The 14,308-nt window shown below is 40.9% G+C and overlaps 1 protein-coding gene across 2 annotated transcripts in view; it reads left to right on the top strand.

Annotated features, from left to right (window-relative positions):
• The window catches only part of LOC139751631 (dihydrolipoyllysine-residue succinyltransferase component of 2-oxoglutarate dehydrogenase complex, mitochondrial), a 199,599-nt gene that overhangs the window by 138,581 nt on the left and 46,710 nt on the right, over positions 1–14,308 (top strand). For both annotated transcript variants that reach the window (XM_071667250.1, XM_071667251.1), the window contains exon 6: positions 8,632–9,024. In XM_071667250.1, coding sequence (XP_071523351.1) covers positions 8,632–9,024 — 393 coding nt within the window. The remainder of the gene's footprint in view (positions 1–8,631; positions 9,025–14,308) is intronic.

Genomic DNA, 14,308 nt, shown 5'->3' on the forward strand with positions numbered 1-14,308 from the left:
CGAAAGAAATGGCCCAACCCACCCCCATATACATGTATATACATACGTCCACACACGCAAATATACATACCTACACAGCTTTCCATGGTTTATCCCAGACGCTTCACATGCCCTGATTCAATCCACTGACAGCACGTCAACCCCGGTATACCACATCGATCCAATTCACTCTATTCCTTGCCCTCCTTTCACCCTCCTGCATGTTAAGACCCCGATCAAACAAAATCTTTTTCACTCCATCTTTCCACCTCCAATTTGGTCTCCCACTTCTCCTCGTTCCCTCCACCTCCGACACATATATCCTCTTGGTCAATCGTTCCTCACTCATTCTCTCCATGCACCCAAACCATTTCAAAACACCCTCTTCTGCTCTCTCAACCATGCTCTTTTTATTTCCTCATCTCTCTCTTACCCTTACGTTACTTACTCGATCAAACCACCTCACACCACACATTGTCCTCAAACATCTCATTTCCAGTACATCCATCCTCCTGCGCACAACTCTATCTATAGCCCACGTCTCGCAACCATACAACATTGTTGGAACCACTATTCCTTCAAACATACCCATTTTTGCTTTCCGAGATAATGTTCTCGACTTCCACACATTCTTCAAGGCTCCCAGAATTTTCACCCCCTCCCCCACCCTATGATCCACTTCCGCTTCCATGGTTCCATCCGCTGCCAGATCCACTCCCAGATATCTAAAATACTTCACTTCCTCCAGTTTTTCTCCATTCAAACTCACCTCCCAATTGACTTGACCCTCAACCCTACTGTACCTAATAACCTTGCTCTTATTCACATTTACTCTTAACTTTCTTCTTTCACACACTTTACCAAACTCAGTCACCAGCTTCTGCAGTTTCTCACATGAATCAGCCACCAGCGCTGTATCATCAGCGAACAACAACTGAGTCACTTCCCAAGCTCTCTCATCCCCAACAGACTTCATACTTGCCCCTCTTTCCAAAACTCTTGCATTCACCTCCCTAATAACCCCATCCATAAACAAATTAAACAACCATGGAGACATCACACACCCCTGCCGCAAACCTACATTCACTGAGAACCAGTCACTTTCCTCTCTTCCTACACGTACACATGCCTTACATCCTCGATAAAAACTTTTCACTGCTTCTAACAACTTGCCTCCCACACCATATATTCTTAATACCTTCCACAGAGCATCTCTATCAACTCTATCATATGCCTTCTCCAGATCCATAAATGCTACATACAAATCCATTTGCTTTTCTAAGTATTTCTCACATACATTTTTCAAAGCAAACACCTGATCCACACATCCTCTACCACTTCTGAAACCACCATATATATATATATATATATATATATATATATATATATATGTATATATATATATATATATATATATATATATTTTTATCCCTGGGGATAGGGGATTAAGAGTACTTCCCACGTATTCCCTGCGTGTCGTAGAAGGCGACTAAAAGGGGAGGGAGCGGGGGGCTGGAAATCCTCCCCTCTCGGTTTTTTTTTTTAATTTTCCAAAAGAAGGAACAGAGAATTGGGCCAGGTGAGGGTATTCCCTCAAAGGCCCAGTCCTCTGTTCTTAACGCTACCTCGCTAATGCGGGAAGTGGCGAATAGTTTGAAAAAAAAAAAAAAATATATATATATATATATATATATATATATATATATATATATATATATACATATATATATATATATATATATATATATATATATATATATATATATATATATATATATATATCTTTCTTTTGTACTATTCGCCATTTCCCGCATTAGCGAGGTAGCGTTATCAACAGAGGACTGGGCCTTAGAGGGAATATCCTTACCTGGCCCCCTTCTCTGTTCCTTCTCTTGGAAAATTAAGAAAAATAACGAGAGGGGAGGATTTCCAGCCACCCACTACCTTCCCTTTTAGTCGCCTTCTACGACACGCAGGGAATACGTGGGAAGTATTCTTTCTCCCCTATCCCCAGGGATAAAATATATATATATATATATATATATATATATATATATATATATATATATATATATATATATATATATATATATTTTTTTTTTTTATTATACTTTGTCGCTGTCTCCCGCGTTTGCGAAGTAGCGCAAGGAAACAGACGAAAGAAATGGCCCAAACCCCCCCCCCATACACATGTATATACATACGTCCACACACGCAAATATACATAACTACACAGCTTTCCATGGTTTACCCCAGATGCTTCACATGCCCTGCTTCAATCCACTGACAGTAGGTCAACCCCGGTATACCACATCGCTCCAATTCACTCTATTCCTTGCCCTCCTTTCACCCTCCTGCATGTTCAGGCCCCGATCACACAAAATCTTTTTCACTCCATCTTTCCACCTCCAATTTGGGCTCCCTCTTCTCCTTGTTCCCTCCACCTCCGACACATATATCCTCTTGGTCAATCTTTCCTCACTCATCCTCTCCATGTGCCCAAACCACTTCAAAACACCCTCTTCTGCTCTCTCAACCACGCTCTTTTTATTTCCACACATCTCTCTTACCCTTACGTTACTCACTCGATCAAACCACCTCACACCACACATTGTCCTCAAACATCTCATTTCCAGCACATCCATCCTCCTGCGCACAACTCTATCCATAGCCCACGTCTCGCAACCATACAACATTGTTGGAACCACTATTCCTTCAAACATACCCATTTTTGCTTTCCGAGATAATGTTCTTGACTTCCACACATTCTTCAAGGCCCCCAGGATTTTCGCCCCCTCCCCCACCCTATGATCCACTTCCGCTTCCATGGTTCCATCCGCTGCCAGATCCACTCCCAGATATCTAAAACACTTCACTTCCTCCAGTTTTTCTCCATTCAAACTCACCTCCCAATTGACTTGACCCTCAACCCTACTGTACCTAATAACCTTGCTCTTATTCACATTTACTCTTAACTTTCTTCTTCCACACACTTTTCCAAACTCAGTCACCAGCTTCTGCAGTTTCTCACATGAATCAGCCACCAGCGCTGTATCATCAGCGAACAACAACTGACTCACTTCCCAAGCTCTCTCATCCCCAACAGACTTCATACTTGCCCCTCTTTCCAAAACTCTTGCATTTACCTCCCTAACAACCCCATCCATAAACAAATTAAACAACCATGGAGACATCACACACCCCTGCCGCAAACCTACATTTACTGAGAACCAATCACTTTCCTCTCTTTCTACACGTACACATGCCTTACTTCCTCGTACACGTACACATGCCTTACATCCTCGATAAAAACTTTTCACTGCTTCTAACAACTTTCCTCCCACACCATATATTCTTATTACCTTCCACAGAGCATCTCTATCAACTCTATCATATGCCTTCTCCAGATCCATAAATGCTACATACAAATCCATTTTCTTTTCTAAGTATTTCTCACATACATTCTTCAAAGCAAACACCTGATCCACACATCCTCTACCACTTCTGAAACCACACTGCTCTTCCCCAATCTGATGCTCTGTACATGCCTTCACCCTCTCAATCAATACTCTCCCATATAATTTACCAGGAATACTCAACAAACTTATACCTCTGTAATTTGAGCACTCACTCTTATCCCCTTTGCCTTTGTACAATGGCACTATGCACGCATTCTGCCAATCCTCAGGCACCTCACCATGAGTCATACATACATTAAATAACCTTACCAACCAGTCAACAATACAGTCACCCCCTTTTTTAATAAATTCCACTGCAATACCATCCAAACCTGCTGCCCTGCCGGCTTTCATCTTCCGCAAAGCTTTCACTACCTCTGCTCTGTTTACCAAATCATTTTCCCTAACCCTCTCACTTTGCACACCACCTCGACCAAAACACCCTATATCTGCCACTCTATCATCAAACACATTCAACAAACCTTCAAAATACTCACTCCATCTCCTTCTCACATCACCACTACTTGTTATCACCTCCCCACTTGCGCCCTTCACCGAAGTTCCCATTTGCTCCCTTGTCTTACGCACTTTATTTACCTCCTTCCAGAACATCTTTTTATTCTCCCTAAAATTTAATGATACTCTCTCACCCCAACTCTCATTTGCCCTTTTTTTCACCTCTTGCACCTTTCTCTTGACCTTCTGTCTCTTTCTTTTATACATCTCCCACTCAATTGCATTTTTTCCCTGCAAAAATCGTCCAAATGCCTCTCTCTTCTCTTTCACTAATACTCTTACTTCTTCATCCCACCACTCACTACCCTTTCTAATCAACCCACCTCCCACTCTTCTCATGCCACAAGCATCTTTTGCGCAATCCATCACTGATTCCCTAAATACATCCCATTCCTCCCCCACTCCCCTTACTTCCATTGTTCTCACCTTTTTCCATTCTGTACTCAGTCTCCCCTGGTACTTCCTCACACAGGTCTCCTTCTCAAGCTCACTTACTCTCACCACCCTCTTCACCCCAACATTCACTCTTCTTTTCTGAAAACCCATACAAATCTTCACCTTATATATATATATTTTTTTTTTTTTTATTTTGCTTCTAACAACTTGCCTACCACACCATATATTCTTAATACCCTCCACAGAGCATCTCTATCAACTCTATTCATAAGCCTTCTCCTGATCCATAAATGCTGCATACAGATCCATTTGCTTTTCTAAGTATTTCTCATATACATTTTTCAAAGCAAACACCTGATCCACATATCCTCTACCACTTCTGAAACCACATTGCTCTTTCCCAGTCTGATACTCTGTACATGCCTTCACCCTCTCAATCAATAACCTCCCATATAATTTACCAGGAATACCAAACAAACTTGTACATCTGTAGTTTGAGCACTCACTTTTATCCCCTTTGTCTTTGTACAGTGGCACTTTGCAAGCATTCCGCAAGTCCTCAGGCACCTCACCATGAGTCATACATACATTAAATAACCTTACGAACCAGTCAACAATACAGTCACCCCCCTTTTTAATAAATTGCATTGCAATACCATCCAAACCCATTGCCTTGCTGGCTTTCGTCTTCCGCAAAACTTTTGCTACCTCTTCTCTGCTTACCAAATCATTCTCCCTAACCTGTTTACCAAATCATTCTCCCTAACCCTCTCACTTTGCCCTCTTTTTCGCATCTTGCACCTTTCTCTTGACCTCCTGCCTCTTTCTTTTATATATCTCCCTCTCATTTGTATTATTTCCCTGCAAAAATCATCCAAATGCCTCTCTCTTCTTTTTCACTAATAATCTTACTTCTTCATCCCACCACTCATTACCCTTTCTAATGTGCCCGCCTCCCACGCTTCTCATGTACGCACATATACATACATATACATACATAGACATATATATATATATGTACACATGTACATATTCATACTTGCTGTCTTTATATATGCCTTTGTACAATATTGTATAAAGGCAAAGGGTATAAAGGTGAGTGTTGAAATTACAGATGCATAATTTTGTTGAGTATTCCTGGGAAAGTATATGGAAGGGCATTAATTGAGAAGGTAAAGGCATATACAGAGCATCAGATTGGGGAAGAGCAGTGTGGTTTCGTAAGTGGTGGAGGATGTGTGATCAGGTGTATACTTTGAAAAATGTATGAGAAATATTTGGACAAGCAGATGGATTTGCATGTAGCATTTATGGATCTTGAGAGGAGCATATGATAGGGTTGATAGAGATGCTATTTGCAAGGTCTTAAGAGTATATGGTGTGGGAGGTAAGTTAATAGAAGCAGTGAAAAGTTTTTACCAAGGATGTAAGGCATGTGTATAAGTAGGAAGAGAGGAGAATGACTTGTTTGCGAATGTCAGTTTGCTGCTGGGGTGCGTGATGTTCCCATGGTTGTTTAATTTGTTTATGGATAGGGTGGTTAGGGAAGTGAATGGGAGAGTTGTGGAGTGAGGGGCAAGTATGTTGTCTGTTGTGGATGAGAGGGCTTGGGAAGTCAGTCAGTTGTTGTTCGTTGATGATACATTGCTGGTGGCTGAATTGGATGAGAAACTGTAGAAGTTGGTGACTGAGTTTAGTAAAGTGTGTGAAAGGAGAAAGTTAAGTGTAAGTGTGAATACGAGCAAGGTTATTAGGTTCAGTAATGATTAGGAACGTGTTAATTGGTAGTTTAGTTTGAATGGAAAAAAACTAGAGGAAGTGAAGTGTTGTAGATATCTGGGAGTGGACTTAGCAGTGGATGGGACCATGGAAGTGGAAGTGAGTCATAGGGTGGGGTAGGGGGCGAAGGTTGTGGTAGTGTTAGAGAATGTGTAGAAGGCGAGAAAGTTATCTTGGAGAGCAAAAATTGGAATATTTGAAGGGATAGTGGATCCAAAAATACTATATGGTTGCAAGGCAAGGGCTTTAGATGGGGTTGAGCTTAGGATGGTGGATGTCTTAGAAATGAAAGGTTTGAGGACAATATGTGGTGTGAAGTGGTTTGATCGAGAAAGTAATGATAGGATGAGAGTGATGTGTTTTAACAAAAAGAGTGTGGTTGAGAGAGCAGAAGAGGGTGTGTTGAAATGGTTTGGACACATGGAGAGAATGATTGAGGAAAGATTGACAAAGAGGATATATGTGTCAGAGGTGGAGGGAAGAAGCTGGAGACCAAATTGGAGGTGGAAGGATGGAGTGAAAAAGATTTTGAGCAATTAGGGCCTGAACATACAGAAGGGTGAAAAGCCTGCAAGGAATAGAGTGACTTGGAACGATGAATTATATTGGGGTCGACATTCTGTCAATGGGCTGAACCAGGGCATATTTGCCCCCTCTCCAAAACTCTTGCTTTTCAGTCCCTTGACACCCCATCCATAAACAAATTAAACAACCATGAGGACATCACATGCCCTTGCCTCAAACCGACATTTACTGGGATCCAATCACTCTCCTCTCTTCCTACTCATACACATGCCTTACATCCTTGGTAAAAAGTTTTCACTTATTTTAGCAACTTACCTCACACACCATATACTCTTAAAACCTTCCACAAAGCTTCTCCAGCAATCCTATCATATGTCTTCTCCAGATCCATAAATGCTGCATACATATCCATCTGTTTTTCTAAGTATTTCTCACATCCATTTTTTAAAGTATACACCTGACCCACACATCCTATGGCACATCTGAAACCACACTGCTCTTACCCAGTCTGATGCTCTGTACATGTCTTCACCCTCTCAATCAATCCCCTCACATACAGTGTCCCAGGAATACTCAACAAATGTGTTTCTCTATAGTTTGAACACTCACCTTTATCCCCTTTGCCATTGTACAATGGCACTATGCATGTATTCTGCCAATCCTCAGGCACTTCATCATGCTCCATACATACACTGAGTAACCTTACCAAGTAATGAACAACATAGTCATCCCATTTTTTAATAAGTTTCATTGCAATACCATCCAAACTTGCTTCCTTGCCGGATTTTCTCTTCCCCAAAGCTTTCACTACCTCTTCCTTCTTAACCAAATCATTCTACCTGACCCTCTCACTTTGTACAACACCGTGACCAAAGCATCCTACATCTGCCACTCTTATCTTCAAACACATTCAACAAAACCTTCAAAATGCCCTCTCCATCTCCTTACTTCATTACTACCTTCATTACTTCCTCCCTTGCCCCCTTCACCAATGTTCCCATTTGTTCTCTTGTCTTGCGCACTTTATTATTCACCTCCTTTCAAAACATCTTTTTATTCTCCCTAATGGAAAAGTCTTAGGAGTAAAGTAAGGGGTTGGTGAGAAGACAAGAAGAATACTATATCATTCTAGTTCATTCTATTCCATGTACATCTTTTACCCTCCTGCATGGTCAGGTATCCAGTGCTGAAAATCTTTTTCACTCCATCCTTCCATATATGTTTTCATTTTTAAAGGGGAAACAGAGGTAGTCAAGCTGTCTCAAACTGCTCATTCCAACCATACCCATAAAACTACTCAGTTCTTTTCTAGATTGAGGGGGATCTATTTGTGCTAAAGCCTGGACTTTTACTGTTGTTGGAGCTAACTCTCCTTGGTTGATCACATATCCCACATACTGCACCATAGCTTTTACAAATTCACACTTGTCCCAAATGAGGACAATTTAAGCTTCACCCAAGACTGTCAAAAGGTTGTCAAGTCTTTGTAAATGTTCATCCCAACTCTGACTATGTAGCACAATATCATCCAAATAGACTTTTGTCCATATTTCTAAAATCCATAAAAATCCAAATTTCATTCATTTGTTGGTTGTAATGATTATGAAATTTTGGAATTGTGCATTTATTTTGGTGGTAAGGCTTTTCAGTTTTAGGGCAAACTGTTTTGACTGGATAGTATTTAACATTAAGTGTACTTTAAGCATGCATGTTTAAGATTTCAGGAATTATGCTCAAAAGTGTTGTTCCCTTCTGGTTACGGACTGTTAATGAATGGATGGCGTGATTTATTTACTGTTGGTGATCTTTGTATTGTATATTGAATGTGTGGGTAGAATTAGATTGACTGATTGTCATATTTCTTAGATATTTCATCACCATGTCAACCAATCTATTCCAATCTGTGAGAAAGAATATAAGCTAGGGCCAATAAAGTATCAGTCTGATGATGTAATGGGATTTCTTTTTGATGTTGCAGACCTCCATGCCGGTAAACTCTCCATGTTCAGGTGTTATCACAGAGCTTTTAGTTGAGGATGGTTCTACTGTCAACCCTGGCCAACACATTTGTAAGATAGAGGTTGGAGCAGCTCCCGCAGAAAAGGCAGCAGCTCCTGTTGCTGAAGCTGCAGAAGCTGCGGCTGCTGCAGCAGCTGTCACAGCTGCTGCAGCTGCAGCTACAGCTCCAGCTTCACCACCAACTCCACCACCAGCACCTGCAGCTCCTCCTACTCCTGCTGCTCCTTCATCTCCAGCTGGGCCTATACCAAAAACTCCTCCTCCGATTGCTGTACCACCTGCAGCACCCATGACTTCAATCCCTGTTGCAGCTATCAAGCATTCATCATTCATCCACCAGGCTGAGGTTAAGGTTTGTGCATGAGAATTTGTTAGCTGTGTAGTCTTTATTTTTTTTTTGTCTGTTAACCTTGGCAGAAACTGTGAACTTATGATTGTTTTCCTTTATTGCTATGTTTGTTATCATGTTTATCTTTTCATTTGCATATCTCTGCCACTTTTTGAGAAATGCTTATGGGCATTAACACATAGTTAGTTTTGGACACTGCTTCAGTGTTTTATTGCAATTTGGTTGACAATTGTACCCTTCAGAAATGCACTCATTAAAGGAGTAATTGTAAATAACTTCTCAGTACTCTTGTGATGTTTCCTCAATTATGATTAGTTTGATTACTGTTTGTGTGTTGTGGGAGAAAGTTTTCCACATTTGTTGCCCTTGTTGTACACAAGCCTATAATGAGCATAAAGTTACATCATTTGATTTTTGAAAAAGTAAGCTAAAACTTGCTGACATGCCCAGCATTTTTCATGTATTTGGTCTTGTTACCTTGAAGTCATACTACCTATTATATTGGTTCTTCTTCCTCAACCCAATTAAGATCATGGAAGGTCATTTGGCAATCATTTATTCACTCATTCGTATTTGAGTAACAGATTCCTGATTGCATGATGTCACATTTTTTTGGATTTGATAGATCCTTACAAATGTGTTTCATTCATTGTGTGCCATATGAGCTATGATTTTTTGACATTCTAAGGGGAGATTTGAACTTATGTTACCCTGTAGAAATTTGCTATGTTGGCTTCACCTCTTTGTCTTACCTCAATCTTTACAGCTTTACTTCAGGTGTTGATTATGAAGAAGAAATTTTTGTCACTCGGAATATTTCTTGTAATCCACATAAGTTGCTCCAGAGATTGATTATGTGATCGTGGATTTTCAGGCTCATTAAGGTGATGTAGACTAGTCAGACAATTGTAGAATCATTGTCTTTTCTTTCATACTATTCGCCATTTCCCGCATCAGCGAGGTAGCGTTAAGAACAGAGGACTGGGCCTTTGAGGGAATATCCTCACCTGGCCCCCTTCTCTGTTCCTCCTTTTGGAAAATTAAAAAAAAATGAGAGGGGAGGATTTCCAGCCACCCGCTCCCTCCCCTTTTAGTCGCCTTCTACGACACGCAGGGAATACGTGGGAAGTATTCTTTCTCCCCTATCCCCATTGTATATGTAAATATATCATCTGTGTTTGAAAAAAAAAGGAAGGAAGGAATGCTGAAATTATTAGGCACATGACAGAAAAGAAGAGGATCTATAGAAGAGAAGTAATAGTATTTTTCATAAATGAGGAGAAAAGAAGAAAAGTAAGGTGGAAGGATAGAGTTAAAGTTTATGTGAATTGAAAGTGATGTAAATATGGAGTATTGGAAGAGGTTGGTAGATAAGGATACATGATAGAGACAATGGGCAAATTTGTTTAGGAGTAGGGAATGACAAATTAGATGATGTACAGATATGTAGTTTAAAAAAGTGTTATTTGTTTTTATGGTGGTAAGATTGGAAAGGTCTAAGAACATTCTCAGTTATATTGCAGCTGCTGTTGCTATGTGGTTTTCTAGACAGTTATCAGAGAATTTCTTCCTTTGTGTTATTTTAGCATAAGGTTTATCATTACCTCAGCTATTTAATCTGCTCTGCAATCAGCCTAGCTTTCTTGAACCTTTACAGATTATTTCAAGCTTTGCTTACTTGTCTTTTCCAGTTTGCTGTTGTAGTAGCATAATGGCTGTTTGTAACAATTTAAGTAAGCGTGGGAGGTGGGACAGATTAGAAAGGGTAGTGAGTGGTGGGATGAAGTAAGGGGGCTAATGGGGAGGTGATAACAAGTAGTGGTGGTGTGAGAAGGAGATGGAGTAAGTATTTTAAAGGTCTGTTGAATGTGTTTGATGATAGAGTGGCAGATATAGGGTGTTTTGGTCGAGGAGATGTGCAAAGTGAGAGGGTTAGGGAGAATGATTTGGTAAACGGAGAAGAGGTAGTAAAAGCTTTGTGGAAGATGAAAGCTGGCAAGGCAGTGGGTTTGGATGGTATTGCAGTGGAATTTATAAAAAAAAAGGGGTGACTGTATTGTTGACTGGTTGGTGAGGTTATTTAATGTATGCATGACTCATGGTGGGGTGCTTGAGGATTGGTGGAATGCTTGCATAGTGCCATTGTACAAAGGCAAAGGGGATAAAAGTGAGTGCTCAAATTACAAAAGTATAAGTTTGTTGAGTATTCCTGGGAAATTATATGGGAAGGTATTGATTGAGAGGGTGAAGGCATGAACAGAGCATCAGATTGGGGAAGAGCAGTGTGGTTTCAGAAGTGGTAGAGGATGTGTGGATCAGGTGTTTGCTTTGAAGAATGTATGTGAGAAATACTTAGAAAAGCACATGTATGTAGCATTTATGGATCTGGAGAAGGCATATGATAGAGTTGATAGAGATGCTCTGTGGAAGGTATTAAGAATATATGGTGTGGGAGGCAAGTTGTTAGAAGCAGTGAAAAGTTTTTATCGAGGATGTAAGGCATGTGTACGTTTAGGAAGTGAGGAAAGTAATTGGTTCTCAGTGAATATTGGTTTGTGGTAGGGGTGTGTGATGTCTCCATGGATGGGGTTGTTGGGAAGGTGAATGCAGGAGTTTTGGAAAGAGGGGCAAGTATGCAGTCTGTTGTGGATGAGAGAGCTTGGGAAGTGAGTCAGTTGTTGTTCGCTGATGATACAGTGCTGGTGGCTGATTCATGTGAGAAACTGCAGAAGCTGGTGACTGAGTTTGGTAAAGTGTGTGAAAGAAGAAAGCTGAGAGTAAATGTGAATAAGAGCAAGGTTATTAGGTACAGTAGGGTTGGGGGACAAGTCAAATGGAAGGTAAGTTTGGAGAAAAACTGGAGGAAGTGGAGTGTTTTAGATATCTGGGAGTGGAATTGGCAGCAGATGGAACCATGGAAGCAGAAGTGAATCATAGGGTGTAGGAGGGGGTGAAAGTTCTGGGAGCGTTGAAGAATGTGTGAAAGTAGAACATTATCTCGGAAAGCAAAAATGGGTATGTTTGAAGGAATAGTGATTCCAACAATGTTATATGGTTACGAGGCATGGGCTATATATAGAGTTGTGCAGAAGAGGATGGATGTGCTGGAAATGAGATGTTTGAGGACAATATGTGGTGTGAGGTGGTTTGATCGAGTAATAATAGGGTAAGAGAGATGTGTGGTAATAAAAAGAGTGGTTGAAAGAGGAGAAGGGGGTGTTTCGAAGTTGTTTGGTCACATGAGGAGAATGAGTGAGGAAAGATTGACCAAGAGGATATATGTGTCAGAGGTGGAGGGAACGAGGAGAAGTGGGAGACCCAATTGGAGGTGGAAAGATGGAGTGAAAAAGATTTTGTGTGATCGGGGCCTGAACATGCAGGAGGATGAAAGGCGTGCAGGGAATAGAGTGAATTGGAACGATGTGGTATACCGGGGTTGACGTGCTGTCAGTGGATTGAACCAGGGCATGTGAAGCATCTAGGGTAAACCATGGAAAGTTCTGTGGGGCCTGGATGTGGAAAGGGAGCTGTGATTTGGGTGCATTATTACATGACAGCTAGAGACTGAGTGTGAGCGAATGTGGCCTTTGTTGTCTTTTCCTAGCACTACCTTGCACACATGTGGGGGGAAGGGGTTGTTATTTTATGTGTGACCGGGTGGCGATGGGAATGAATAAAGGCAGAGAGTATGAATTATGTACATGTGTATATATGTATATGTCTATGTGTGTGTATATATGTATACGTTGAGATGTATAGGTATGTATATTTGAATGTGTGGACGTGTATGTATATACGTGTGTATGGGGGTGGGCTGGGCCATTCTTTTGTCTGTTTCCTTGTGCTACCTTGCTAAATTGGGAGACAGCGACAAAAGTAATTTAAATGAATAGATAAAATAACAATTCTAAGGTTTTATGGTTAAATGATTTTATTGCTTAAATGATGAAAACCCAGATGTTATTAGCCTGGTGTGCTCATGTTCAGCATCAGTGATGAAATTAAATATGACAGTTTTAAAAAACTATCTTTCCTGTATTTTTACAGGATTCATATAGCATTAGGATTTAATCCCTGTTTCATGTGATTTAACCTTTTCATCTTGGTAGGTTTTGCAGGAAAGTGCAGTTAAGGAAAAAAAAGTTTTAGCCCTTCCTTAAATGGTGGCTGAACATCAGATGATGTTTTGTTTGGCAACAGTGGCCAACATCAATTGATATTTTAACTTGTTGCACCTTAAGTTGCCTATAAAAGTCTCTGCCATACTTATGAAGGTCCTAGAGATCCTTAGGAAGGTACATTATTTATTTATTTCTTATACTTTGTCGCTGTCTCCCATGTTAGCAAGGTAGCACAAGGAAACAGACGAAAGAATGGCCCAACCCACCCACATGCACATGTATACACATACACATCCACACACGCACGTATACATACCTATACATTTCAGCGTATACATATATATGTATACATACACAGACATGTACATATAAACACACATACATAATTCATACTTGCTGCCTTTATTCATTCCCGTCGCCAACTTGCCACACATGAAATGACAACCCCCTCCCCCCGCATGTGCACGAGGTAGCACTAGGAAAAGACAACAAAGGCCACGTTCGTCCATACTCAATCTCTATCTGTCATGTATAATGCACCGAAACCACAGCTCCCTTTCCAAATCCAGGCCCCTCAAAACTTTCCATGGTTTACCCCAGACGCTTCACATGCCCTGGTTCAATCCATTAACAGCACATCCACCCTGGTATACCACATCGTTCCAATTCACTCTATTCCTTGCACGCCTTTCACCCTCCTGCATGGTCAGGGCCCGATCGCTCAAAATCTTTTTCACTCTGTCTTTCCACCTCCAATTGGGTCTCCCACTTCTCGTTCCCTCCACCTCTGACACATATATCCTCTTGGTCAATCTTTCCTCACTCATTCCCTCCATGTGACCAAACCATTTCAATACACCCTCTTCTGCTCTCTCAACCACACTCTTTTTATTACCACACAACTCTCTTACCCTTTCATTACTTGCTCGATCAAACCACCTCACACCACATATTGTCCTCAAACATCTCATTTCCAACACATCCACCCTCCTCCACACAACTCTACCTATAGCCCATGCCTCGCAACCATATAACATTGTTGGAACCACTATTCCTTCAAACATACCCATTTTTGCTTTCTGAGATAATGTTCTCGCCTTCCACACATTCTTTAAGGCTCCTAGAACTTTCACCCCCTCCCCCACCCTGTAACTCACTTTCGCTTC

Source organism: Panulirus ornatus, chromosome 11 (genome assembly GCF_036320965.1).
Source record: "Panulirus ornatus isolate Po-2019 chromosome 11, ASM3632096v1, whole genome shotgun sequence".
Lineage (NCBI taxonomy): Eukaryota > Metazoa > Arthropoda > Malacostraca > Decapoda > Palinuridae > Panulirus > Panulirus ornatus.